Source organism: Phacochoerus africanus, chromosome 8 (assembly GCF_016906955.1).
Source record: "Phacochoerus africanus isolate WHEZ1 chromosome 8, ROS_Pafr_v1, whole genome shotgun sequence".
NCBI lineage: Eukaryota > Metazoa > Chordata > Mammalia > Artiodactyla > Suidae > Phacochoerus > Phacochoerus africanus.
In genome coordinates, this window is record NC_062551.1 from 169,308,467 (window position 1) to 169,333,988 (window position 25,522).

The 25,522-nt window shown below is 41.7% G+C and overlaps 1 protein-coding gene across 1 annotated transcript in view; it reads left to right on the top strand.

The window, feature by feature from the left end:
- Positions 1–25,522, top strand: part of SCMH1 (Scm polycomb group protein homolog 1) — a 190,374-nt gene that overhangs the window by 38,587 nt on the left and 126,265 nt on the right. The window contains 4 exon segments of the mRNA XM_047789532.1: positions 17,350–17,418; positions 17,881–17,907; positions 24,711–24,824; positions 24,827–24,850. Of these exon segments, the coding sequence (XP_047645488.1) occupies positions 24,728–24,824; positions 24,827–24,850 (121 nt within the window). The 5' untranslated portion in view covers positions 17,350–17,418; positions 17,881–17,907; positions 24,711–24,727.

Consider the following 25,522-nt stretch of genomic DNA (forward strand, 5'->3'; position numbering starts at 1 on the left):
CTAACCAGTGCTTCAGTTTTTTACTGTGGTAAAACGGAGAGACTGTCCAAGCTGGGCTGTCTCACATTGGAAGCATTTGTAAGATTTATTTTTTGTTTGTTTTTTGCCTTTGTTTTGTTTTTGAGGAGAAAGACTGTGTAGTTAAAAGCATAGTTTAGCTTCCGGGTATTTCAACTGACTAACCTTTTAGAAAGTTATTCAACCTCTCTGAATATCATTTCCTCATTAGTAGAAAGGGGTGATGAGCCCATGCTGAGTGGCATCATCCTGGTGAAGGTTCAACAAGATGATGTTATGGAAATATTTAGCACAGTATCTGACGTCGAGTAAACACTTAAAATGATAGCTCTATAATGTTTTTTGGTTGGGTTTTTTTTTGTCTTTTTGCCATTTCTAGGGCCGCTCCCGTGGCATATGGAAGTTCCCAGGCCAGGGGTCGAATCGGAGCTGCAGCCGCCGGCCTACGCCAGAGCCACAGCAATGCAGGATCCGAGCCCGAGCCGCGTCTGCAACCTACACCACAGCTCACGGCAACGCCGGATCCTCAACCCACTGAGCAAGGGCAGGGACCGAACCTGCAACCTCATGGTTCCTAGTCGGATTCGTTAACCACTGAGCCACGGCGGGAACTCCTCTATATAATGTTAATAGTTATATTATTACTGTTGTTAATACACAAGTGATAATTTACAGGTAATTTTTCTTAAGATATGAAGAACTTTTTTTATTCTTCTGGCTTCGGGGCGAAGGCCTGTTGTGCTTGTTTCGTCACATTTTGAAAGGATGCTTCTGTAGCCTTGTCAGCTTTTCTGCTGCATGCTTTCTTTCCCTGAGGGTTTCCAGAATCATCAGAGTCCTTACATTCTTGAGATTCGCACTCCCTGACACAGTAACCACTGGCCATGTGTGTTTATTTAAATTGAGGGAGAATTAAATACCATTAAAAATGTACATCTTCCGCCACACCTGCCACACTGCGAGTGCTGAAGAGCCGTGTGGCTAGTGGCTGCCCATTGGATGACACAAATTGAGAACATTCCCGTCATCACGGAAATTTTCTTGGACACCATTGCTTTAGGTATGGCTAGACTGTGCTCTTGCGATTTTTTTTCTTAGAAATCAAAGAGGGTGTATTTTCTAGGATGTTCGGAGATTACTGATAATGTTTCATGGCTCCAGACATCCATGTTAAGGGTTCAGGTTACCCTTCTTACCCCAGCCCCTGAGTGTCATTAACTGTCTTTTGAAGAAAATACAAGCACTTGCACTTCTGAGAAGATTGCATTACCCTGGTTTGTAAAGGCTGCAGTCTAGAGTAAGAGAAAGCCGCAGGGAGGAAGGACAGATGAGAACGAAGTCTAGCAGGTGTTCAGTTGTGAATATTGCAACCCTCAGGGCTAACTAGGCACGGGAGAGTCTAACGTGCGCTGCGCCCCTCGTAGGCACATGCATTGTGTGATTCAGGGTCCGAACTTTCCCTCTGAAAAAGGTAGTAAACAGCACGTTTTCCTTTAATAATTCGATTATCTGTATTATATGCTTCTAAAGCTGTTTTTTCACTTGCTCTTCACAGCAGCTTTGTGAAGCAAGTAGCAGTGGGATTATAATCCCTGTTCTACTGATTTTAAAAAAAGCAACCCGAGGCTCAGTGCAGTTAACAACCTGACTAAAGTTAAGGGCAAACGGTCTTTAAGGGAAAACAGGGTTGAGATTCGGAACAGGATAAAATGTAACTTCCAGTTTGGTTTTTTTGTTGTTTTTATTTTGTTCTGCTCTATTTTACTACTAATCAGACTGCAGTAAAAGAAAGAGTGAAAACCCTTCAGGACAGCTTGAAAACTGAATGATGTCCTATGAGATACTCAAAGAATCGCTGTCATTTCTGTAGCTTCATTTGTCCTATGACCGTGTGTGTTCGTGTGTCTGGATTCCCAAAACAAAGTGCCGCAGGCAGGGGAGTTTAAACAGCAGAGACTTATTTTCTCACAGTTCCTGAGGCTAGAAGTCCAAGATCAGGATGCTGGTGGCTTGGTTTCTGGCGAGGCCTCCTTCCTCGGCTTAGACGGCGCCTTCTTGCGTGTGCTCCCCTGACCACCTTCTCTGTGCGAGTGGGTTGAGGGCCAGGTGGGTGCTGAGAGCGGGGAAGAGAGACAGACATCCCTTCCTTTTTCACTAGGACCCAGTCGTGGCCTGCTGGGGCCCCACCCTGACGGCCTTAGTTCAGCTTAGTCAAAGTCCTGTCTCCACATGTAGTCACCTAGGGGCTAGGACTTGCCCGTGCGAATTTGAGGGGGACACAACTCAGTTCCTAACACCGCATGAATTTATTAGTGTCTTTTAGTTTTCTGACTTAACCTGGCTAGTTGGACATTTGATATTTGCATGAAACCAAATGCAGCAAATGTCAGTATTTTTTTTATTTCTGTGAATAAATTAAACCTGCGGTACTTATAGTGAGGTACTGTCCAACCCTGAGGTATTCTAATAAGCAAGAAAAAACATTACATCTGACGACACCTGAATGTCCTACTTGTCTCATAACGTCGTCTGGTTTGTTACTACTAGTAAAAGGTGGTAGTACTTCGCAGGGTAATGAGTGTCCCCTTCCGCCCACCCCCATTTTACAGATGGAGAAATTAACATGCAGCGAAACTGACTTGTCAGGGGTCAGAGCAAGGTATTGATGGATCCAGGGGTAAATGCCAAACCTCTTAACTCCCTGACCAGTTTTTAGTCCATTGACTAGATGCAGTCTAGTGGTAAGTACCTTTTTGCCCTATTAGAGAGGTAAGAGGGATTAAGAGACTTGGCAAGGATAGAATTTGAGGAATTCTTCATTACTAACTATGCCACTTGTTACCCATTTTCGTTTAACCATGATGTCTTTTTTGTCGTCAGCATCCATTTTCAAGTTTGTGAGAGGAGGCTGGACATTTTGCTTTTTATTTTATGTATTTATTTATTTTTTAACATTTTGAAGCAATATTTATTGGGATCCAAGTTTGTAATTTATTTATTTATTTTTATTATCGTTTATTTATATGTATATACATATATTTTTTTATACTGTACAGCATGGTGACCCAGTTACACATACATGTATACATTCTTTTTGCTCACATTGCTTGTTCCATCTTAAGCGACTAGACGGAGTTCCCAGGGCTACACAGCAGGATCCCATTGCTAATCCATCCCGAAGGCTACATTCTGCATCTGTTTACCCCAAGCTCCCAGTCCCTCCCATTCCTTCCCCTTCCCCCTTGGCAACCACAAGTGTATTCTCCAAGTCCATGATTTTCTTTTCTGTGGAAAGGTCCCTTTGTGCCGTAAATTATATTCCAGGTAGAAGTGATATCAAATGGTATTTGTCTTTCTCTTTCTGACTTACTTCACTCAGGATGAGGGTCGCTAGTTCCATCCATGTTGCTGCAAATGGCATTGTTTTGTTCTTTTTAATGGCTGAGTAGTATTCCATTGTGCCTATATACCACATCTTCCGAATCCAATCATCTGGCAGTGGACATTTGGGTTGATTCTATGTCTTGGCGATTGTGAATAGTGCTGCAATGAACATGGGGGTGCATGTGTCTTTTTTAAGGAGAATTTTGTCCGGATATATGTCCAAGAGTGGGATTGCTGGGTCTTACGGTAATTCTATGTACAGTTTTCTAAAGTACCTCCATACTGTCCTCCATAGTGGTTGTACCAGCTTACATTCCCACCATCAGCGCAGGAGGGTTCCCTTTTATCCACACCCCCTCCAGCACTTGTTACTTGTGGACTTATTACTGATGGCCATTCTGACTGGTGTGAGGTGGTACCTCACAGTAGTTTTGATTTGCATTTCTCTAGTAATCAGGGATGTTGAGCATTGTTTCATGCGCTTGTTGGCCATCTGTACATCTTCCTTGGAGAAATGTCTATCCAAGTCTTCTGCCCATCTTTCAATTGCGTTGTTGGCTTTTTTGCTATTGAGTTGTATAAGTTGTTGGTATATTTTAGAGATTAGGCCCTTGTCAGGTGCATCATTTGAAACTGTTTTCTCCCATTCTGTAAGTTGTCTTTTTGTTTTCTTTTTAATTTCCTTTGTTGTGCAAAAGCTTGTCCATTTGATTAGGTCCTATCGGTTTATTCTTGCTTTTATTTCTGTTGCTTTGGGAGACGGACCTGAGAAAACATTTGTAGGGTTGATGTCAGAGAGTGTTTTGCCTCTGTTCTCTTCCAGGAGTTTGATGGCGCCTTGTCTTATATTTAAGTCTTTCAGCCATTTTGAGGTTATTTTGTGCATGGTGTGAGGGTGCATTCTAGTTTCATTGATTTGCATGTAGCTGTCCAGGTTTAGAAGTGAGAAAAAACACACTACATGGAGACTAAACAGCATGTTACTAAAAAACCAATGGATCAATGAGGAAATCCAGAAGGAAATTAAAAAATACAGAGACAAATGATAATGAAGACACAACCACTCAATCTATGGGATGCTGCAAAAGCAGTGCTCAGAGGGAAGTTCAGAGCAATACAGGCCTTCCTCAAAAAAGAAGAAAAATCTCAAATCGACAGCTTAACCTTCCACCTAAATGAATTAGGAAAAGAAGAGCAAGCAAAACCTAAAGTCAGCAGAAGGAAGGAAATCGTAAAGATCAAAGAGGAAATTGATAAAATAGATTCAAAAAACAATAGACAGAATCAATCAAACTACGAGCTGATTCTTTGAAAAGGTGTAAACAAAAGTAGACAAACCTCTGGCTAGACTTCTTACCAAGAAGAGGAGAGAAAAAGCCCAAATGACAAAATAAGAAATGAAAAAGGAGAAGTCACAACAGCTACTATAGAAATACAAAAAACCATACGAGAATACTATCAACAATTACGTCAACAAATTCGACGACCTAGAAGAAATGGACATCTTTCTAGAGACCCACAGCCTGCCAAAACTGAACCAAGAAGAAATAGATCAACTCAACAGACCGATCACTAGAAATGAAATTGAATATGTCATAAGAACACTCCCTACAAATAAAAGCCCAGGACCAGATGGCTTCACAGGCGAATTCTACCAAACATACCAAGAGGAACTTACACCCATCCTCCTTAAACTGCTTCAAAAGGTTGAAGAAGGAACACTCCCAGAGACATTCTATGATGCCCACATCACCCTAATTCCAAACCAGACAAAGATACCACCAAAAAAGAAAACTATCGGCCAATATCCTTAATGAATATAGACGCAAAAATTCTCAACAAAATTTGAGCCAACTAAGTCCGACAACATATCAGAAAGATAGCACACCACAACCAGGTGGGATTCATCCCAGGGTCGCCAGGATGGTTCGATGTATGCAAGTCAGTCAACGCCATGCACCACATCAGCGAAAGAAAAGTCGAAAGCCACATGATCGTCTCAATAGATGCAGAAAAGGCATTCAACAAAGTCCAACGTCCACTCATGATCAAAACTCTCACCGAAGTGGGTACAGAGGGAACATCCCTTAACAGAATCAAAGCCATTTATGACACACCCACAGCAAATATAATTCTCAGTGGAGAAGAGCTGAAAGCCTTCCCACCAAAATGCGGAACAAGGCACGGCTGTCCTCTCTCGCCACTGTGATTCAACATGGTCCTGGAAGCCCTAGCCCAGCCCCATCAGACAAACAAAAGAAATCAAAGGCATCCAAATAGGATGAGAAGAGGTAAAACTCTCACTGCATGCAGATGACATGATACTATATATAGAAAACCCTAAGGACTCAACCCCAAAATTCCTTGAACTCATCAACAAATTCAGCAAAGTAGCAGGCTATAAGATTAACATTCCGAAGTCAGTTGCATTTCTGTATACTAACAATGAAATATTAGAAAAGGAATACAAAAATGCAATACCCTTTAAAATGTCACTCCAAAAAATCGAATACCTGGGAATACACCTGACCAAGGAGGTAAAGGACTTCTATGCCGAGAACTATAAAACATTAATCAAGGAAATCAAAGAAGACGTAAAGAAACGGAAAGATATTCCATGCTCCTGGGTTGGAAAAATTAATATTGTAAAAATGGCCATACTACCCAAAGTAATCTAGAGATTCAGTGCAATCCCTATCAAATTACCCATGACATTTTTCACAGAACTAGGACAAACAATCCAAAAATTTATATGGAACCAGGAAAGACCCAAAATTGCCAAAGCAATTCTGAGAAACAAAAAGCAAGCAGGAGACATAACTCTCCCAGACTTCAGGCAATATTACAAAGCCACATTCATCAAGACAGTGTGGTACTGGTATCAAAACAGACATTCAGACCAATGGAACAGCATAGAGAACCCAGAAATAAACCCAGACACCTGCGGTCAATTAATCTTCGACAAGGGAGGCAAGAACACAAGATGGGAAAAAGACAGGCTTTTCAGCAAGAATTATTGGGAAACCTGGACAGCCACATTTTGCTTTTTAAATACCCCAAAATATTTCTGTAACAGTCCAGCCACAGGAGATTATTACTGCGAAAGGAAAGGGAAAGTTACCTTTTAAGGAATTTGTTTTCTGCGTTAGGCACCGTGATAGACACTTTCTCTTTCTTAAGTGTCGTTAAAGTTTCAGTCGTTTCTGGAAGGTTCGCATTCTTGCCGTTTTAATAGTGACGTTTTTAATGGGATTAGTTAAATTTAATTGAAAACTACCTTGTAAATGTCAGAGTTTAGGTTCTAAATAAAATGTGAGTCTTTTTAGACACCGAGGACTTCGTCAGAGATCTTTAGAGATCTTTAGTTTAGGTTCTAAATAAAATGTGAGTCTTTTTAGACACCGAGGACTTCGTCAGAGATCTCTCTTGGTTTAAGCACAGTTTTCTGGTTTACTATTTCTTTTATCTTGCTTGATTTTTACTAAGGTAGGTTGAGATTAAGCCAGGCTTACTCTTGCACTTGACACTAAACATTGTACTTTCTCTAGAGCCTTTTCTTCCACCTCTGCATCTGAAATAGTTAGACCTCTTTTAATTACCAAGCAGGTGGAACCGCCAAGCCACGTGAAAAGCAAGGCTGTGATGGAGCTTCAGAACCAAGGCCTCGTGGGCATCAGCATGTGGTCTCTCGTCCACCCTCACCTCTGCTTCTCGCCCACTGGCCTCTCCTCACTTGTAAACCTGATTCCTTGGATACAGTAAAAACACATAGCCCCTACCAGTGACCACATTTCACTTCTCCTATCACACTCGTTCCCTGCTTTGTGCTGCAGCCACGTGGACTGCAGTTGTCCACCATGGCACCGTCCAACAGAAATACAGTGTAAGTCACATATGTCATTTAGATTTTTCTAGTAGCCACATCCAAAATATTAAAAAAGAGGGGACTTAATTATAACAATATATTTCATGTAATCTAGTATCTGAAATACTATTTTGACGTGTAACCCACATAAAAATACATAATGAGCTGCTATTCTGTGTTCCTTTTTTCATACTCAGTTTTCAGAGTCTGGTGTATTTTTACAGTTATGTACATCTCAATTCAGACACTACGTTTTATCAGAAATACTTGATCTGTAGTTAGATTTCAAAATATATATCGCTGGAAAGGTAGATTCTCATACTCAGTTTTGTTTCAAACACACTTAAAAATTTCTGCCAGTCACGCACCAAATGTCCGTTTTTGAACTTAACTTAATAAAAATTAAATTCACTTCCTCAGTGACACTAGCCACATTTCAAGTGCTCGTAGCTGCATCCAGCTAACGGCTACCATACTGTGCGGAGCAGGTCTAGCGTAATGCTTCATGGCATCACTTCTTTCTTTATGTTATTCCTTCTCTGTGGACTGCTTTTCTTCTTCCCTTAGCCCTGATCCCCAAGGCGCAACTCAAGTGTCATCCTTTCCATAAAGTCTCCATTTCTCACCCAGGCCCTCTAGGCAGAACCAGCTTTTCCCCTCACCTTGCCTTCTGAGTCCCCACACTTCCTTTTAATACAGCACCTATTAATACCTGATCGTACTTACTCATGTGCTTCTCCCTCTTCTAGACTGAGGGAGGGTACCCTGTTCGATTTTGAATTCCTCATTTCCCTGTCGTAGGGCTAGAACCCATGCGCAGTCAACGAATGTTTGTTTAGGGAGTGAATGAATAATTTCAGTCTGCACATAACAAAGGCTTTATAGCATTATTTTTAAAAAATAGTAAATCGAAAGTGAACTTTAAATGTCATTGAACAAGATGTAATAGGAAGCAATTCGCTTTTAAGATCTGTGACATTGCAGTCAGCCATTCATTTCACTGACAGCCACATGAGATACAAAGGAGAAGAAGACATAATCCATATTAGTAAGTAGTTCATAGTGAGGACTTACACGTGTGCTCACACACGTGTAAGATGCGAATATATTGTTACCATCTCAGCCCCCATAATGCTGCTTGCTGCTTAGTGAAACAGAATCCCAGGATATCTTGGTCGTTTGCCTGGTTAACTCTGACCTGTGAATTCCCTCTCAGCTTGGAAGAGTTTCAGCTTCTTTGGTGATAAGGGGTCCGCCAGCCTTTCTGCTTGTACCCTGTAGGGAATGAAGAACCCATCCTCCACAGGATAATTCTCATTGCTAGAGTTTCTTTCTGGCATCTGCTTCCCTGAAATGAGTGCTTTTCAAATACCTCCCGTCAAAAAAAAGTCACAGTTTGTGAAATCCCTGGTAAGCGCCTCGGTAGAATGTACCCTCTACTACAGCAGCAGTTTTTACTTTTGTTCAGTGATGCATCCCCGGTGCCTAGAATGGTGCCTGACAAATACAGATGATAAATGCTTATTGAATTAATAAACCTACATGAGCAGGATTCAGGACATTAATTCATTGTTTTATTTGCAGATTTACTTTCTTCGTAGACTATTATTGCATATCTTTCATTACTGTTGCATAACCAACCCTTTCTCTCCATGGCACTGTTAAACTTTCTGAACCCCAGAATTCTTCACCTGTAAAAAAATATTGGTAACATCTGAGATGCTATGTGTGAAAATGCTGTGCTGGGGCTGGTCTATGGTAATGGTAGATATTAGTGGAATCAGGAAAGGGATGAATTCGGCAACCTCTGAGCCTTTTGCCATCCCAGAAATGCAAGTTTGTTTTCTTAGCTAACTTTAAACATCGTGGAAATATACATAACATAAAATTTACCGTTTAGCCATTTTAAAGTGTTCAGTTCAGTGGCATTAAGTGCATTCACGTTGTAGTACAGCCGTTACCACCATCCCTGTCTAGAACTTCTTTCGTCTTACAAAACTGAAACTCCTACCCATTAAATGATAGCAAATTCATTTTTGCATATTAGCCTAGGTGAAGCGTGATTGAAATAGTAAATCTATAGCGGAAATACATATGTGTGTGTGTGTGTGTGTGTGTATAATAAAATCATATAAATGACTTTTCTGTGATCTGCAGTTTTAGATAATTTATTTTTAGTAATTCTTCACTGAATAATTGATATCTAGCCATGGTGTATTTTATATTAAAGTAGCAACCTCTATGTTAAAGTCGTTTTGGTGAACACATACATTTAAAAATTGACTTCTTGGAGTTCCCATTGTGGCTTGGTGGTTTAAGGACCTGACATTGTCTCTGTGAGGATGCAGGTTCAATCCCTGGCCTCTCTCAGCAGGTTAAGAATCTGCATTGCTGCAGGCTGTGGCATGGGCCGCAGATGTGGCTCTGAACCAGTGTTGCTGCGGCTGTGGCATAGTCCTCAGCTGCAGCTCCGATTCAACCCCTAGCCTGGGAAATTCCATATGCCACACGTGCGGCCATAAAAAAAAAAAATTAAAAATAAATAAACATTGACTTCTTAATATGTACAATTTCTCTCTCATTGCATAACTGTTTCTGAGCTTGGCAAAAAGACAAACTCTTTTGGAGGGCTTGCTCTGTGCCAAGCCCCAAGAATACTGACCAGCCTGGTAGTATTTTGCTCTGACCCTCTGTGACAGGCGTGGACATAGGAGATAGAGATCCACTTGGCGGTATTACCAGAGCACCGTTACAGGGCAGTGTTTATCCTGGACCATGGGGAATAAATAGGAATCTCCCAAATAGAGAAGGTGAGGAAAGTCCAAAGAGATGAAAGAATATGGCATGTTAATTATGTTTGATTGCCTTTTATGCCTTGATCTTTGAAGATTTTAAATAAGATAGTGACAAGTTTTAGCTGATTTTTTTTTTTGCCACACCCACGGCACATGGAAGTTCCCAGGCCGGGGGTTGAAGCTGTGCCACAGCAGCGACCTGAGCCGCTGCAGGGACAATGCTAGATCCTTAACTTGCTGCCCCACCCAGGAACTTCCTGATCTGCGTTTTAGAAAATTAATGCTAAAGTATAGATTGGAAGGGGGTGAAATCAGAAGCCGAAATTAAGTAACTGTTTTCATTGGTCAAGGTGAGAGAGAACGAATCTTAAACTCAGTATAGGAGCGGGGGAAATGGCCATTTTAGACGCAGAGCTGACAGAATTTGATAACCTATTGGATTTGGGGGGCACGAGGGAACAATTAAAGAGCAGTCCAGACTTCTGATTTAACCGGGATGACGCTGCTAGAGAAGAAATATACTGCCTCAGGAAAGGAATAAAATAAAACTGGTCATTTAAAAATAGTAGCTAATGTCATAAAATACTCTAAAAACATAGCCACTCTTATAATGCTTTGAAAATTTTTACAAGCTGTTAACTCCTTTTAATGTGTAGAATTCTGTCAGATGCTGTATTCTGTTCCTTTAGGTGTTGAAATGGAAGATTATGTAATTCACTGAGTAACTCATGGTGATATTTAAAAATTAAGCATTTTGTAAAGTCCCCTTTTCTCGTTTGGGTATGACATTACAGGTTCCACTAGTTTGTGCCAGGAATTTCACATATTCCTTCTCAGAAGTTTCTTTTTCATTGTCTTTTTGGAACTTACTGGGTTCCTTTGTGCCCAGTGCAGTTTGCTAATCATCTTGTTCATTTCGCCTTTTACCCCTGAGTCTGCCTTTCACTTTTCCCCTTTACTAGAGTAGCTTTTTTTTTTTTTTTAATTGCATTGGTTGCTTTTATTTTATTTTATTTTTTGTCTTTTTAAGGCCACACCTGTGGCATATGGAAGTTCCCAGGCTAAGGGCCAAGTCAGAGCTGTAGCCGCCAGCCTACACCACGCAATGTGGCATCTGAGCTGTGTCTGCAACCTACACCGCAGCTTCCACACTGCCGGATCCTTTACCCGCTGAACAGGACCATGGATCAAACCTGCATTCTCATGAATACTGGTTGGGTTTGTTACTGCAGAGCCACAAAGGGAACTCCTAAATATTGCTTTATTTTTTTAATTACTTAATGAATTTTATTACATTTATAAATGTACAACAATCATCACAACCAAATTTTATAGCATTTCCATCCCAAGCCCTCAGTGCATCCCCCCACCCCCAACCTGTCTCATTTGGAAACCATAAGTCCTTCAAAATCTGTGAGTCAGTATCTGTTCTGCAAAGAAGTTCATTGTGTCCTTTTTTCAGATTCCACATGTCAGTGACAGCATTTGATGTTGCTGTCTCATTGTCTGACTGACTTCACTTAGCATGATAATTTCTAGGTCCATCCATGTTGCTAAAATGCCGTTCTTTCTTTCCTTTTAATGGCTGAGTAATACTCCCTGGTGTGTATGTACCACATCTTCTTGATCCACTCCTCTGTCGATGGACATTTAAGTTGTTTCCATGTCTTGGCTATTGTAAATAGTGCTGCAATGAACACTGGAGTACATGTGTCTTTTCAAGTCATAGTTTTCTCTGGATAGATGCCCAGGAGTGGGATTGCTGGATCAAATTATAGTTCTATTTTTAGTTTTCTGAGGAATCTCCGTATATTTTCCACAGTGGTTGCACCAATTTACAATCCCACCAACAGTGTACTAGGGTTCCTTTTTCTCCTCACCCTCTCTAGCACTTACTGTTTGTAGACTTTTTGATGATGGCTATTCTGGCTGGTATAAGGTGGTACCCCAGTGGTTTTGGTTTGCATTTCTCTAATAGTGAATGATGTTGAACATCTTTTCATGTGTTTTTTGGACATTTGTATGTCTTCTTTGGAAAATTGTCTGTTTAGATCTTCTGCCCATTTTTTGATGGGATTGTTTGGTTTTTTTTTTTTTTTGGTATTGAGTGATAGGAGGTGTTTATAAATTTGGGAGATTAATCCCTTGTCAGTCGATTCATTTGCAAAGATTTTCTCCAGTTCTGTCGGTTGTCTTTTCATTTTGTTTAGGGTTTCCTATGCTGTGCAGAAACTTTTAAGTTTAATTAAGTCCCATTTGTTTATTTTTGTTTTTATTGTCATTACTCTAAGAGGTGGCTCTGAGAAGATGTTGCTGTCATTTATGTCAGAGAGTGTTTTGGCCTGTTTTTCCTCTAAGAGTTTTATAGTATCTAGTCTTATATTTATGTCTTTAATCCATTTTGAGTTTATTTTTGTGTATGGTGTTAGGGACTGTTCTAATTTCATTCTTTTATGTGTGGCTGTCCAGTTTTCCCATCACCACTTATTGAACAGGCTGTCTTTTCTCCATTGTATATTCTTGCCTCCTTTATCATAGATTAGTTGACTGTAGGTGTGCGGGTTTAATTCTGAGTTTTCTATCCTGTTCCACTGATCTATATTTTTGTCTTTGTGACAGTACCATACAGTTTTGATGACTGCAGCTTCGTATTATAGTCTGAAGTCAGGTAGCCTGATTCCTCCAGCTCCATTTTTCTTTTTCAGGATATCTTTGGCTGTTCTGGGTCTTTTGTACTTCCAAACAAATTTTGAAGTATTTTGTTCAAGTTCTTTGAAAAATGTCCTTGGTAATGTGATAGGGATTGCATCGAATCTATAGATTGCCTTGGGTAGTATAGTCATTTTGATAATATTGACTTTTCCAATCCAAGAGCATGGTATGTCTTTCCATCTGTTTGTGTCATCTTTGATTTCTTTCATCATTGTCATAGTTTTCAGAGTACAAGTCTTTCGTCTCTTTAGGTTAGGTTAGGAGGAACCTCTTAGGAGGTTCCTAAGCTAGGGGTCCAATTGGAGCTACAGCTGCCAGCCTACCCTACAGCCACAGCAACATCAGATCCAAGCTGTGTCTGCGACCTACACCACAGCTCATGGCAACACCAGACCCTTAACCCACTGAGTAAGGGCAGGGATTGAATCTACAACCTCATGGTTCCTAGTTAGATTCGTTTCTGCTGTGCCACAACAGGAAAAAATCTACAATTGATACACAAACAAATAAGAAAAATCAACTCAAATACAACACTAAAGATAGTCATTAAACCACATGACGAGAGAACAAGAGAGAAGAGAATAAAAAAAGAGCAACAAAAACAAATCTGAAACAGTTAATAAAATGGCCATAAGAACATACATATCAATAATTACCTTAAATGTTAATGGACTAAATGCCCCAACCAAAAGACACAGACTGGCTGAATGGATACAAAAACAAGACCCATATATATGCTATTGTCAAGAGACCTGGTTCTCTTCTGGGGACACATAAAAATTGAAAGTGAGAGGATGGAAGAAAGTATTCCATGCAAACGGGAATCATAAGAAAGCTGGAGTAGCAATACTCATATCAGACAAAATAGACCTTAACTTGAAGACTATTTTAAGAGACAAGGAAGGACATTACATAATGATCAAAGGATTGATCCAAGAAGAAGATATAACAGTTATAAATATCTATGCACCCAACACAGGATCCCCACAATACATAAGGCAACTGCTGACAACCTTAAAAGGAGGAATCAACAATAACACAGTAATAGTGGGGGACCTTAACACCCCACTTAACAGCAGTAGACAAATCATCCAGACAAAAAATCAGTAAGGAAACCCAGGACCTGAATGAAGCATTAGACCAGATGGACTTAATAGATGTTTATAGGACATTCCATCCAAAAGCAGCAGAATACACATTGTTCTCAAGTGCACGTGGAACATTCTCTAAGATTGATCACACTCTGGGCTACAAGTCAAGCCTCAGTAACTTTAAGAAGTTTGAAATCATATCAAGCATCTTTCTGACCACAACACTATATGACTGGAAATCAGCCACAAGAAAAGAACTGCAAAGAAACACAAACATGTTTAGACTAAACAACATGCTACCATACAACTGAAACTAATGGATTGCTGAAGAAATCAAAGAGGAAATTAAAAAATGTCTAGAAGCAATGACAACAAAGATAATACAACACTCCAAAACCTTTGGGATGCAGCAAAAGCCATTCTAAGAGGAAAGTTCATAGCAATACAAGCCTACCTCAGAAAACAAGAAAAAGCTCAAATAAACAACCTAACCTTACATCTAAAGCAACTGGAGAGAGAACAGACAAGACCTAAAGTTAGTAGAAGGAAAGGAATCATAAAGATCAGAGCAGAAATCAATGAAATAGAAACGAAGAAAAACCGTAGAAAAGATCAACGAAACGAACAGCTGGTTCTTTGAAAAGATCAACAAAACTGATAAACCCCCAGCCAGACTCATCAAGAAAAAAAGAGAGAGGACTCAAATCAACAAAGTTAGAAATGAAAAAGGAGATGCAACAACGGACATCACAGAAACACAAAGGATCATAAGAGACTACTATATGCAACTATACACCAATAAAACGGAAAACCTAGAAGAAATGGACAAACTCTTAGGAAAGTACCATCTTCCAAGACTGAACCAAGATGAAATAGTAAAGATGAACGGACCCATCCCAAGAACTGAAATTGAAACTGTGATTTAAAAACTTCCAACAAATAAAAGTCCAGGATCAGACGGCTTCACAGGCAAATTCTATCAAACATGTAGAGAAGAGCTAACAGCTATTTTTCTGAAACTGTTCTAAAAAATCGCAGAGGAAGGGACACTCCCAAACTCATTCTATGAGGCTACCATCACCCTGATGCCAAAACCAGACAAAGATACCACAAAAAAAGAAAACTACAGGCCAATTTCACTGATGAATGTAGATGCAAAAATCCTCAACAAAATACTAGCAAACCACATCCAACGGTACATTAAAAGGATTGTACGTCATGCTCAAGTGGGATTTATCCCAGAGATACAAGGATTCTTCAATATCCGCAAATCCATCAGTGTGATACACCACATTAACAAACTGAGGAATAAAAACCATATGATCCTCTCAATAGATGCTGAAAAAGCCTTTGACAAAGTCCAACACCCATTCTGATAAAAACCCTATAGAAAGTGGGCATAGAGGGAACCTGTCTCAACATAATAAAGGCCATATGTGACAAACCCAGAGCGAACATCATTCTCAATGGTGAAAAGCTGAAGGGACTCCCACTGAGATCAGGAACAAGACAAGGATGTCCACTCTTGCCACGCCTATTCAACACAGTTTTGGAAGTCCTAGCCACAGCAATCAGAGAAGTAAAAGAGAAAAAAGGAATCCAAATTGGAAAGGAAGAAGTAAAACTATCACTCTTTGCAGATGACATGATACTATACCTGGGGAATCCTAAAGACTCTACCAGAAAACTGTTAGAGCTCGTCCATGAATTTGGCAAAGTCGCAGGATACAAAATTAATGCACAGAGATTGACTGCATCTCTAAATACTAACAATGGGAGATCAGAAAGAAATTAGGGAAGCAATCCCGTTCACCATCGCATCCAAAAGAATAAAATACCTAGGAGTAAACCTACCTAAAGAGACAAAAGACCTGTACTCTGAAAACTACGACACTGATGAAAGAAATCAAAGGTGACACAAACAGATGGAAAGACATACCATGCTCTGGATTGGAAGAGTCAGTATTATCAAAATGACTATACTACCCAAGGCAATCTATGGATTCAGCGCAATCCCTATCACATTACCAAGGACGTTTTTCAAAGAACTCGAACAAAATATTTCAGTTTGTTTGGAAGCATATATATGCAGCGGGTGCTGCTCTAAAAAGCAAGCAAGAAAAAGAAAGATCTGATTGATAACCAAGTAGAGACGGCCTAAAGGTGGTCGTATGTGTGAGTGGGGGATTCCGAGAGGAGACCATTGCTGGAAAGATGGCTTTGAAAGCATCTCAGTGGAGTGGCGAGCAGGGAAATCCCTATTTGAATGAGGAGATAATGTGAGGAAGTGGGGAGGCAGTGACTACAGCAACACTTAAAATAAGTCTTTCCGTGAAGGAGCGCAGAGAAATGGAAAGGTGGGGCAGGAAGCACATGTGTGGACTGAGGAGAGAATTGGGGACGGTGTGTTTGTTTGGGGGTTTGTTGTCGTTGGTTTTCTTTTTTGCAGCACCCGTGGCTTGTGGAAGTCCCTGGGCCAGGGATCAGACCCGAGCCGCTGCAGTGATCACACTGCATCCTGAACCTGCTGCGCCACAAGAGAACACCAGTTTGGGTGTTGTGTGTGTTTGTTTCGATGAGTTGGTGGAACAGTTAGAATACGGATGCAAATGAAAGGAAATATTTGCTAAGTCACTAAGAGGATGAGAGGAAATGGGGTCTGAAGCAAAAATGGAGGATGTGTTTACTGGTTAAGAACAGAGACGCTTCACCCACAGCAACTGGAGAAACATCAGGAAGAATGATAAATAAGTACATTCATTTATTCACCAAAATTTTTTTTTTTTCCGTTTCTTGGGGCACTCCTGCGGCACATGGAGGTTCCCAGGGTAGGGGTCAAATCGGAGCTGCAGCCACTGGCCTACACCACAGCCACAGCAACACGGGATCTGAGCCGCGTCTGTGACCTACACCACAGCTCCTGGCAGCACCGGTTCCTTAACCCACTGAGTGAGGCCAGGGATCGAACCCACAACCTCATGGTTCCTAGTCGGATTTGTTAACCACTGAGCCACGCCGGGAACTCCCATTCACCAAGTGTTAACTGAGCACCTGCTGTTAGACGATGCACTGGGCTTATCGCAGCAAACAAGGTCGAGTCTGAGGCATCCCGAAGTGAGTGGCACGTGGGAGAGGACCGCCCCTCACGTGCATTTCCTTAGCGGATGTTGAATTCACATGAGAGGGAAGGCGAGGGAGGGAATATTTGGAGTGTGAGGAAAGAGAAAGTATGTGCATTTATTTTTTCTTAATCAGTCTTCTATTTTGAATATTTAGATGCCTTTTTGCCCCAGTTTTTTCATTATTATAAACAGTACTGCAGCTTTTTAAAGAAAACCTCTTCTTTTGGTATTTTGGATTATTTCCTTAGACCAGAATCTCAGAAGTGGATGCTTTTATCAGAAGCTCTGCTGGGTACTGTTAAGTTGGCGATGTAAGGAATCTGGTGTTTCTTTCCTCGTGACTCTCCCCCCTCTCCCTGCAGTGCTAGACCGGGGCGATGTTAGGAATCGCAGATGCGGCCACCTGTCAGAGTCCACACTCCAAGACCGAGGTAAGGAAGAGCCTCTGGGTGGCATGGAAGAGTTCAGTCTGACACCTCGCACCGTAAAACCTTTGTTTTTAGACATCTGAATATGAAAAGAACTCACTGGCTAAGCCATGAGCAGATATGATTTGTAGCGGTATCTGTCAAAAGCAATGTGCTTTGTTTTGAGCCAGAAATTAGGAAATTTAGATTCTGCATTCAGACAATCCCAAATTAGCTTCACAGCTTTAGGCACAGTTATTTAGCCCCTCTGGGTTTCCATAGTTTTAGAGCTTGGGCTTGAGAATAAAGCAGAATTGGTGGGTACTTCCTCAACTGCTCGTAAGAAACTCAGTATCTTTTAAAATGCGAGAGTGGAACTGCAATTCTTAAGCCCTCATTTTACCCCAGAACTTTGCTGTTGTTCATTTTGTTATGTTTGTCACGATGACTTATGCTGTGTGTGACTTTTTTTTCTTTTTTTTTTAGTAGAAGCTACTGACATCCTGGAGCTAGGTAAGACATTTTTCGTGTGTTTCGGTTAAATATGGGGAGTTACTAAGCCAGGGATCATATTGCAACTAGACAGGGAATCCATTCCATGCGTCTCTGTCTCGTGAGCTCGTGGACCCTGTGCTTTTGTCTGCCCGAGGAGCCCATATGCCATTCGTCTTTGCTGTCGAGTTGGACCCCTTATCCAGAGGCCACGGACCAAGCTGATGAAAAGGGGGAGGGCGGGGCGGGGTTAATTACACGGGGCACAAGGAGGAATGGGAACTGAGCCAAACTGGAGCCAAACTCCTTGAGAATCAGGGATTCTCATCCACTAAATCCAGAACTACAGCAAACCCCCACTGTCTGTACATCAGAATTGGGTGGGATCTTCCCAAGAGAGATTATTGCTTAGATACACTGGACGGAAGTTAAACCTAAATGTTTAACTAAATAAAAACTGAACTATTAAAATACCAAATAACAAGAGTCAGACTGACATTGCGTTTTCTTTTCATCCCTGCATAGTGTGCTTCAGGCCTGGGATTTCAGAAACGAAACTGCTAGTATTTCTCAGTCAGTCTTCAGGGGTCTGACATGAGTGTCAGTCTTAGCCTCATAAAAATCCAACGTGTTCCTTAAAGATGACTATTCCGGTAACATTATCAAGTCTTGTTGAAGTATTTTTATGTATTTTGTTGCTGTGACTTGCTGTGTTCAGCCTTAGTGTTACCATTTTCTATCTCCCCCCTTTCCTTTCCTTTTCTTCCACTTACTTTCACGGCCCACTGACGAAGAAGGTAACACGCAGTAGGAGAACCCTGGACGAGGAGTCAGAACTCCCGGATTCTTTGAAAGCCGGTTTTGCCACTTAGTAACTTCGCGACACCAGTCCTGGGTTTTCTCACTTGTAAATGGGGTGATGATCCCAGGCGGCCTGCGTCCCAGGGTTGTTAAGAAGATGGCATGAGCAGGTGGATGTGAAAACATCTTCAGAACGCTCAAACACGTCTCCGCTGGAGGATTGCTGTTTCCACTGTTCAGCAGCCACCCTCAGACTTTAAGGCAAATCGTGCGGCGTTCTTTGAAGTGAAGCAGTCTATGAGTATGAGCTAAAGGAATGAATGAAATGAAGTAATGCAGGTCAAGGGCCTGACGCTTGATAAGTAATCAATGACGAGCCCTTTTTATTCTTCCTTGAAACTTTCCTCAGGCTTTCTAAGGTAGTGTGTCAAGAAAAGCACGGACATGAGAATCAGAGAGGTCTTGGTTCAAAGTCTCATTCCCCACCTGCCAAATTTGTGGCTTCAGGAAAATGACTTAATCTTTCTGAGCCTATTTCTTCATCTTTAAAATGAGACTAAAACCTACCTTTTGGGTTCTAACGACTAGGGAAATACTGAATGCCGTGTGGCCGTCAGAAGGCCCTTAGCCGCAGCTGCTGGGTATTGGGGTTTCTTGGTTGTACGAATGATAACAATTCTAGTTCAGTGACACTTAAAGGTATGTTGTGAATAACCTATTTTGTTAACAGGGAATTGTGAAAACCGGATACTCAGTTTAACATAACGTATATAAGGCGATGTTAAAATTTGGGCGCATGTTTTCCCTAATGGGAGTAGAGGTAGCACTGCCAGGTATAGCCTCTGATAAATTAATTTTGCGTATTTCCTTTTCTTCATCAAGCATAGAAAGCAGCCGCAAAGACCAAATTGAAAGAAAAGTCAGTAAATTTTTTAATTAAAATATAGTTGATTTACAGTGTTTCTTCAGTTTCTGTTGTACAGCAAAGTGATCCAATCACACACGGTTCCTGTGCTGCACAGTAGGGCCCCATTGCCCCTCTATTCCAAATGTAACAGGTTGCATCCAAAACCCCCGGACTCTCTTTCCATCCCGCTCTCCCCCACCCTACCCTGGGAACCACAGATCTGCTCTCCTTGGCTGTGGTTTGTTTCTGTTGTTGTAGATATAGGGTCGTCTGTCCCATACTTGAGAATCCACGAGTTAAGCGATAATCATATGGTGTTTGTCTCGTGTTCTGGCTTCCGTCACTTAGTATGAGAATCTCTAGTTCCATCCATGTTGCTGCACGTGGCATTAGTTTGCCTTTTGATGGCTGAGTAGTAGTCCATTGCATATATGTACCACATCTTAATCCAGTCCTCTGCTGAGAGACATCTAGGTCGTTTCCATGTCTTGCCTATTGTGAACAGTGCTGCAACGAGCATAGGGGTGCATGCATTTTTTTTTAATTCAATAAGTTTTTAGAATCTCAGAGTTTGGAAAGGCCCTGAAATCATCAGACTTGGTCCAGCATTTCAAAATCCAACATTTTGTGTTTCTTACAAAATGTATCTCTTGAACTTCCCAGCGTTGTGGGGACTTACGATCTTCCCAAGCAACTCGCTTCATATTTACACAAATATTTATTGGGCCAAAATCTGTTTCTTTGTCACTTCTGTTCGTCATACCTATTACTTCTAGGGCCAGATGGTACAGGTTTAGCCAGTTTTTCCACTCACAAGCCTCTAGTTATTTGAAAGCAGCTCTAAGGACTGCCTTTTCCCTGCCACTGTTACTTTTACCTAGATTATTAGAAAAGCTTCCTAGCTGTAGTCTCCTGCCTCCAGCTTAGCCGTCCCCAGTCTGTTCTTCACACTGCAGACAGAGCGACTCCGTCCCTGAACCCTTCCTGTAGTGTACGAGATTCTCTGAGTCCTGAACACAGCTTTTGTCCACAACTTCTCTTTTGAACTATTCTTTGTTTGCACAGTAGCCATCCCAGAAGATCCGGGTTTTAGAACTGCTCTTTCTCACTTCTGGGCCTTCGTACGTGCTCCTCCTTTTTGTCTGAAGCAACAACCAAAGAATACGCCCCTCTCCTTGGCCGACTCCCTGCTTGTCTTTTGCGTCTCAGCTTCGAAGCTCAGCGGTCCCTTCCTCCGGGGTCCTTCCGCAAACACCGTCTCCGAGCGCGGCACTTGTCGCAGTTGGCTGCGGTTGGCCCTTTCGGCCCTGTTCCTCGGTAGACGGAAGCCCCGTGAGGGCAAGAGCAGTGTTTTGATCGTGACTCCGTCTCCAGCACAGGCGCAGACACACGCTGCAAATGTTTCCTGCGCAGGTGGCTGAAGAAAATGGCTCTCAGACTTTGCTCTCTTATTCATGCTAAATGTTGTTTATTCCTTCAGCTGGCCTCGTGTGACATGGTTGTGCTTCTCTGTGTTTCTCTTTACGAGGCCACCCTTCGGGCTTCGCTTGGTTCTGTCCTTCTTAAAGCGTAGTTCCCAGAACTACACTGAGGGTCCTAGGTGTGATTGTGGTAACGCAGAAAGGTGTAGGACTCTTACGAGCTTGCTGCTTTCCGTTCACTCACTTTTCATTCGCTAAACTTGATGACGCCTCTCTTAAGTTTCAGGCACTGGGTTAAACAGTGCAGGTTTTAAAAATTCATAAAGGACACCCTCTATCCACAAAACGCTTGTATAAATAATTATGATGTGATGCGAAGCGTTGGAAGTGAAGGTTCATCCATAAGGTGTTGTAGGGAAGTGGTGGGGCTCGTTCGGGGAAGACAGGTAAAGTCAGAAATTCTTTTTTTTGGCTTGGCATTTTATTTTTAGATGATCCACTAAAAAGCAACAAGCTATTGCTCTAGAAGGCCTATGGACAATTTTGAGAATGAACTACTGTGTATCTCATAAACATAGCTTTGAATATTTTAGAATAACTGGGTTTTACTAAGTGCTGGCTCTGCCGCAAATTAGTAATCATTTGAAAGTGCCAAGAAAATGTAGGGTTAAGGGTTATGAAAGAAAAAAAGGACTGGATCTATTTAAATTGATCGTGAAATTACATGAAACGAAGTGCTCCTGGTGCTGGAATAGAGTGCTGATGAAAGGAATAGAAAGCAGAGTCTAGAACAGATCTAAGTGTATATAAGAAATTAATACATAATCAAGGAGACAGTTCAAATCGGTGGGGAGAAGATGACTTGCGCCATAAACGATGTTGAAGCACTTTGAATGAGAGGGAGAAGGGAAGCTACATCTTTGCCTCATTTCTCACAAAATAAATTCCAAATAGATCACACATCTAAGTGTAAAAAAATGAAACCTGGGAAATCCTGGAAGAAAACATGGGTTACTGTTTTTATAATATTGAAGTGAGGAAAGCATGATACAAAATCAAGAAGTCATAAAAGACAAGACTGAGAAACCTAAGGGCAAATCCTATCAGACAAGTGTCTTCAACATATATGATAAGGAACTAATATATCTTCAATCGACAAAAAACTCTTAGAATCTGTGAGGAAACAAAAGAATACCTCAGTGAAAAATGGCAAAAATAGAATATAAACTAATAAGGCTTAAAAGATCTTCAACTGTATTAGTAATCAGAGAATTACAAGTAAATGTATAAGAGCATTTTGTTTTTTCACTGATAATATTTATCACAATTATAGAAATGGTTAAAAGTTTTAGTGAGGATGTAAGAAATATACTCTCATGCACTATTGGTAGGAATTATGTTGTATCAAAATACAGAATATGCATACTCTTTGACCGGTAATCCCACTCTTAGGAATTTGCTCCAAGGACACAGTCTTAAAGATGTTGAAGCTATGTACACAAAGATATGCATCAAAAATTAGAAAACACTTAAAAACCATCGGTGCTATTTAACTAGTACTGCTGTGAAGGTATGTAAATTATGATACATATAAACAGTGGGACCCTTTGCCAACAGTCATCTTGAAGTTGAATTTCTGGTTGAAAGACTGTGATTGGATTTGTTGCTTATCAGTTGAACGAATAACTGAAATTACTCTATAACTTAGAAGATATTATATTATACTGTTCATGTTCACAGTAATCCTTGACCCAGGTGTGGATTCGGTTTCCCTGTTCTGCATTCTCAAGGTGACCTGTGCTACCTCATTGACTCCAGCGGGTCAGATTGGGCCAGACCATCGTGTCACCCTTTGCTTGTCTGTAAACCGCAGGCCCGGTGAATCTCGGAGCCTCGTCTGTCTTGCTCCCGAACACTTAGCACAGTGCTTTCGTCCTTAGAAGGAGTTTAATAAACATTTATTGAATGAGTGAGTGAGTGTGCTTACAATCTTGGGAGATACTGTCTCTGTCTTTCAGATGAGTCAGCTGATGCTTGGAAGGATTATGTGGTTCATTCGAGACAGTTACAGAAATAAGACTCCAACCAGTATCTTCTGACTCTCAGGATCATATTCTTTCAGTTACACTGGGAGTTTCTAGACAGAGGTTAACCAGTATTACCTAGGGGCCTTTGAAAATACAGATTCTTAGACCGCTGTCAGAGACTGCTGAATGAGAGCCCCTGAAGATGGAGCTTAGAACGGTGTCTAAAGAAATGAGAAAAACTATTTAGGAGATTTTGATGGTAAGTAGCGTTTGAGAATCAATATTCTATACCAGGGGTTGGCACACTGCGATTTGGGGGCCAAATGTAGCCCGCTGCCAGGTTTTATAAGTCAGGTTTTAGCAGAACACAGCCATGCTCATTCATTTAAATATTGTCTGTGGCTGTTTTCATGCTATAATGTGCAAGTTGAGGATTTGTGCCAGAGGCGGAACGGCCCACAACGTGTGACATTTTTACTGTCTGATCCTTTACAGAAGGTTTGCCAGCCCCTGACCTGTACTGGAGATGGGTCTGTATCTAACCTGCCCTATTTCTTTTGGAATCCTTTAGTGCTTGGAGGTGTGGTAGACATGGTTTTTGGCTTCATTATGGGCCTTTCAGTCGTTACTCAAACGTTCTGATTGAGTCAATAAAATTAACTTGTTTTGCAGTTTACCTGACAATAAGGGACTAAGCTAAGATAACCTAAGCAGTCGGATTTAGGAAACAAACTAATCTAGGTGTGGCAGCCCTCTCAGTGGGTGAACCGCTGTTAACAAAGCGTGTCCTTCTCCTTCAGTTGGTAATGGGGTGTTCCCTAAACGGTGGAAGGGGTGAGGTTTCTTACCTGTGTGGCACAAGGGGGTTGCTGGGGTTGGTAGGTGTGGTGTGGAGAACCGAAATGAACGCCTTCAGGGTCCCGGCACCCGAGGCGGCTGTGGCCCTTAAAGCCGGGGTTTCTCGGCTGCTGCGGCTCGGCACCTAAACTGACCTAAGCGATTCCCCAGGACTGACTAAAGCCCTGGGCCTTCACCGCCTTGTACACATGGAGGTACTTCCGCTGAAACTAATTAAAATTAAACAACACTTGCAATTTAATTCCTCACTCACATTAGCCACGTGGCAGGTGTTGCGTAGTCGCGTGTGGCTGGTGGCTTCTTTATTGGAGGCGAGCGATGCAGGACACGCCTACTTCCACAGAAGGTTTAGTGGTGGTGCTGCTGCAGGTGCCCGAGGGCACGAGTTCCAGTCGCGTCACTTCAAAGACTTACTATTTGACTTAATTCTCTAGCCATGAAATGGAATGATAACAAATTTCACGTTTTCTTTTTTCAACAGCACATAGTGATGAAAGTATTCAATCTCTGCTTTAGAGCCGTCTCAACTACATGGATTAAATTCTGATAAGCTCTTTAAATCTTGGCTCCAGGAACTGCCCATCTCGTTTACCTTATGGGCTGTCTGTTCAAAATGATTAGTCATTGGCCAGTTCATGAAATAGTTCAGAACTGGCTGATTTCTAGCCAGGTCTCTGTGTCTCAGTGAGGGATAATGGGAAAGGAGCCAGGTTTAGAACGGGAGCTATGAAGTCAATAAAGTGTGAAGTCTTGGCATCATCTCTGGAGTGACTTAGCTGTCATCATTCAGTGACTCGTTTTTATTCCCAGCATCTAGTGTTTTTTGCATGGCCAAAGGGGCCTGTGCTGCCCCACTGCAGAGGACACGTCAAGAAATGCTGGTTTGCTACAGCGTTTTAGCTCGTGAGAGGCTCTGGGACTTCCCCGCTCCGTCATGGGGTCCCCTCTAGGTGGGTATCAGGGGAGACTGGTAATTGATTTAATCTTTAATAAAGAACTCGGTGGTGGTCTCCAAGATACGTATTTCAACAGCCTGTCCCTTACAATGTTTTCCCTGACCCCAGCTCAGTGGCGCCTTAAAGACTGTTTCTCCAGCACAGCGTTCTTCAAGTTTGAGAGGCTCTAAGGCTGCTTTAAGAGGCTAAAAGATTCCGTACATTTCCCAACTTACCATTAGGTCCTGTCATCGGAAATGCTACCGAGGGTCTACTTTTTTAAAATGACCGGGTCTTCGTCGTTTTGCACCTCAGAGCAGTGCAGCAGTGGCAGGGATAGGAGTGGGTTAGGGTGGGTGAAGGGGAAACAGTTTTTAAGAGCGGGGATTCAAGTATAATCTTACTCATTCTGGCTTTTCCTGCCCTCAGCAACTCCTCTTACCCCGTACCTCAAAATAATCTCTCCTTTATTCTTCCTGAGCTGAGATGGCGGGATTCTGCCGCTTTGGATGCTAAAAGCTGTCATTGGATGGCGACAAGGGACCTTTACAGCAGTCAGATTGTTCAGAGGGGTCAGATTGTTCAGAGGGCACTCTCTGCCTATTCTGTTCGGTCCCCTGAGCCTCCTGGACACTCTCCGAGAGACTGGTGGATTTTGCTCTAGCATTTTGGGTCACTTTAGGGACT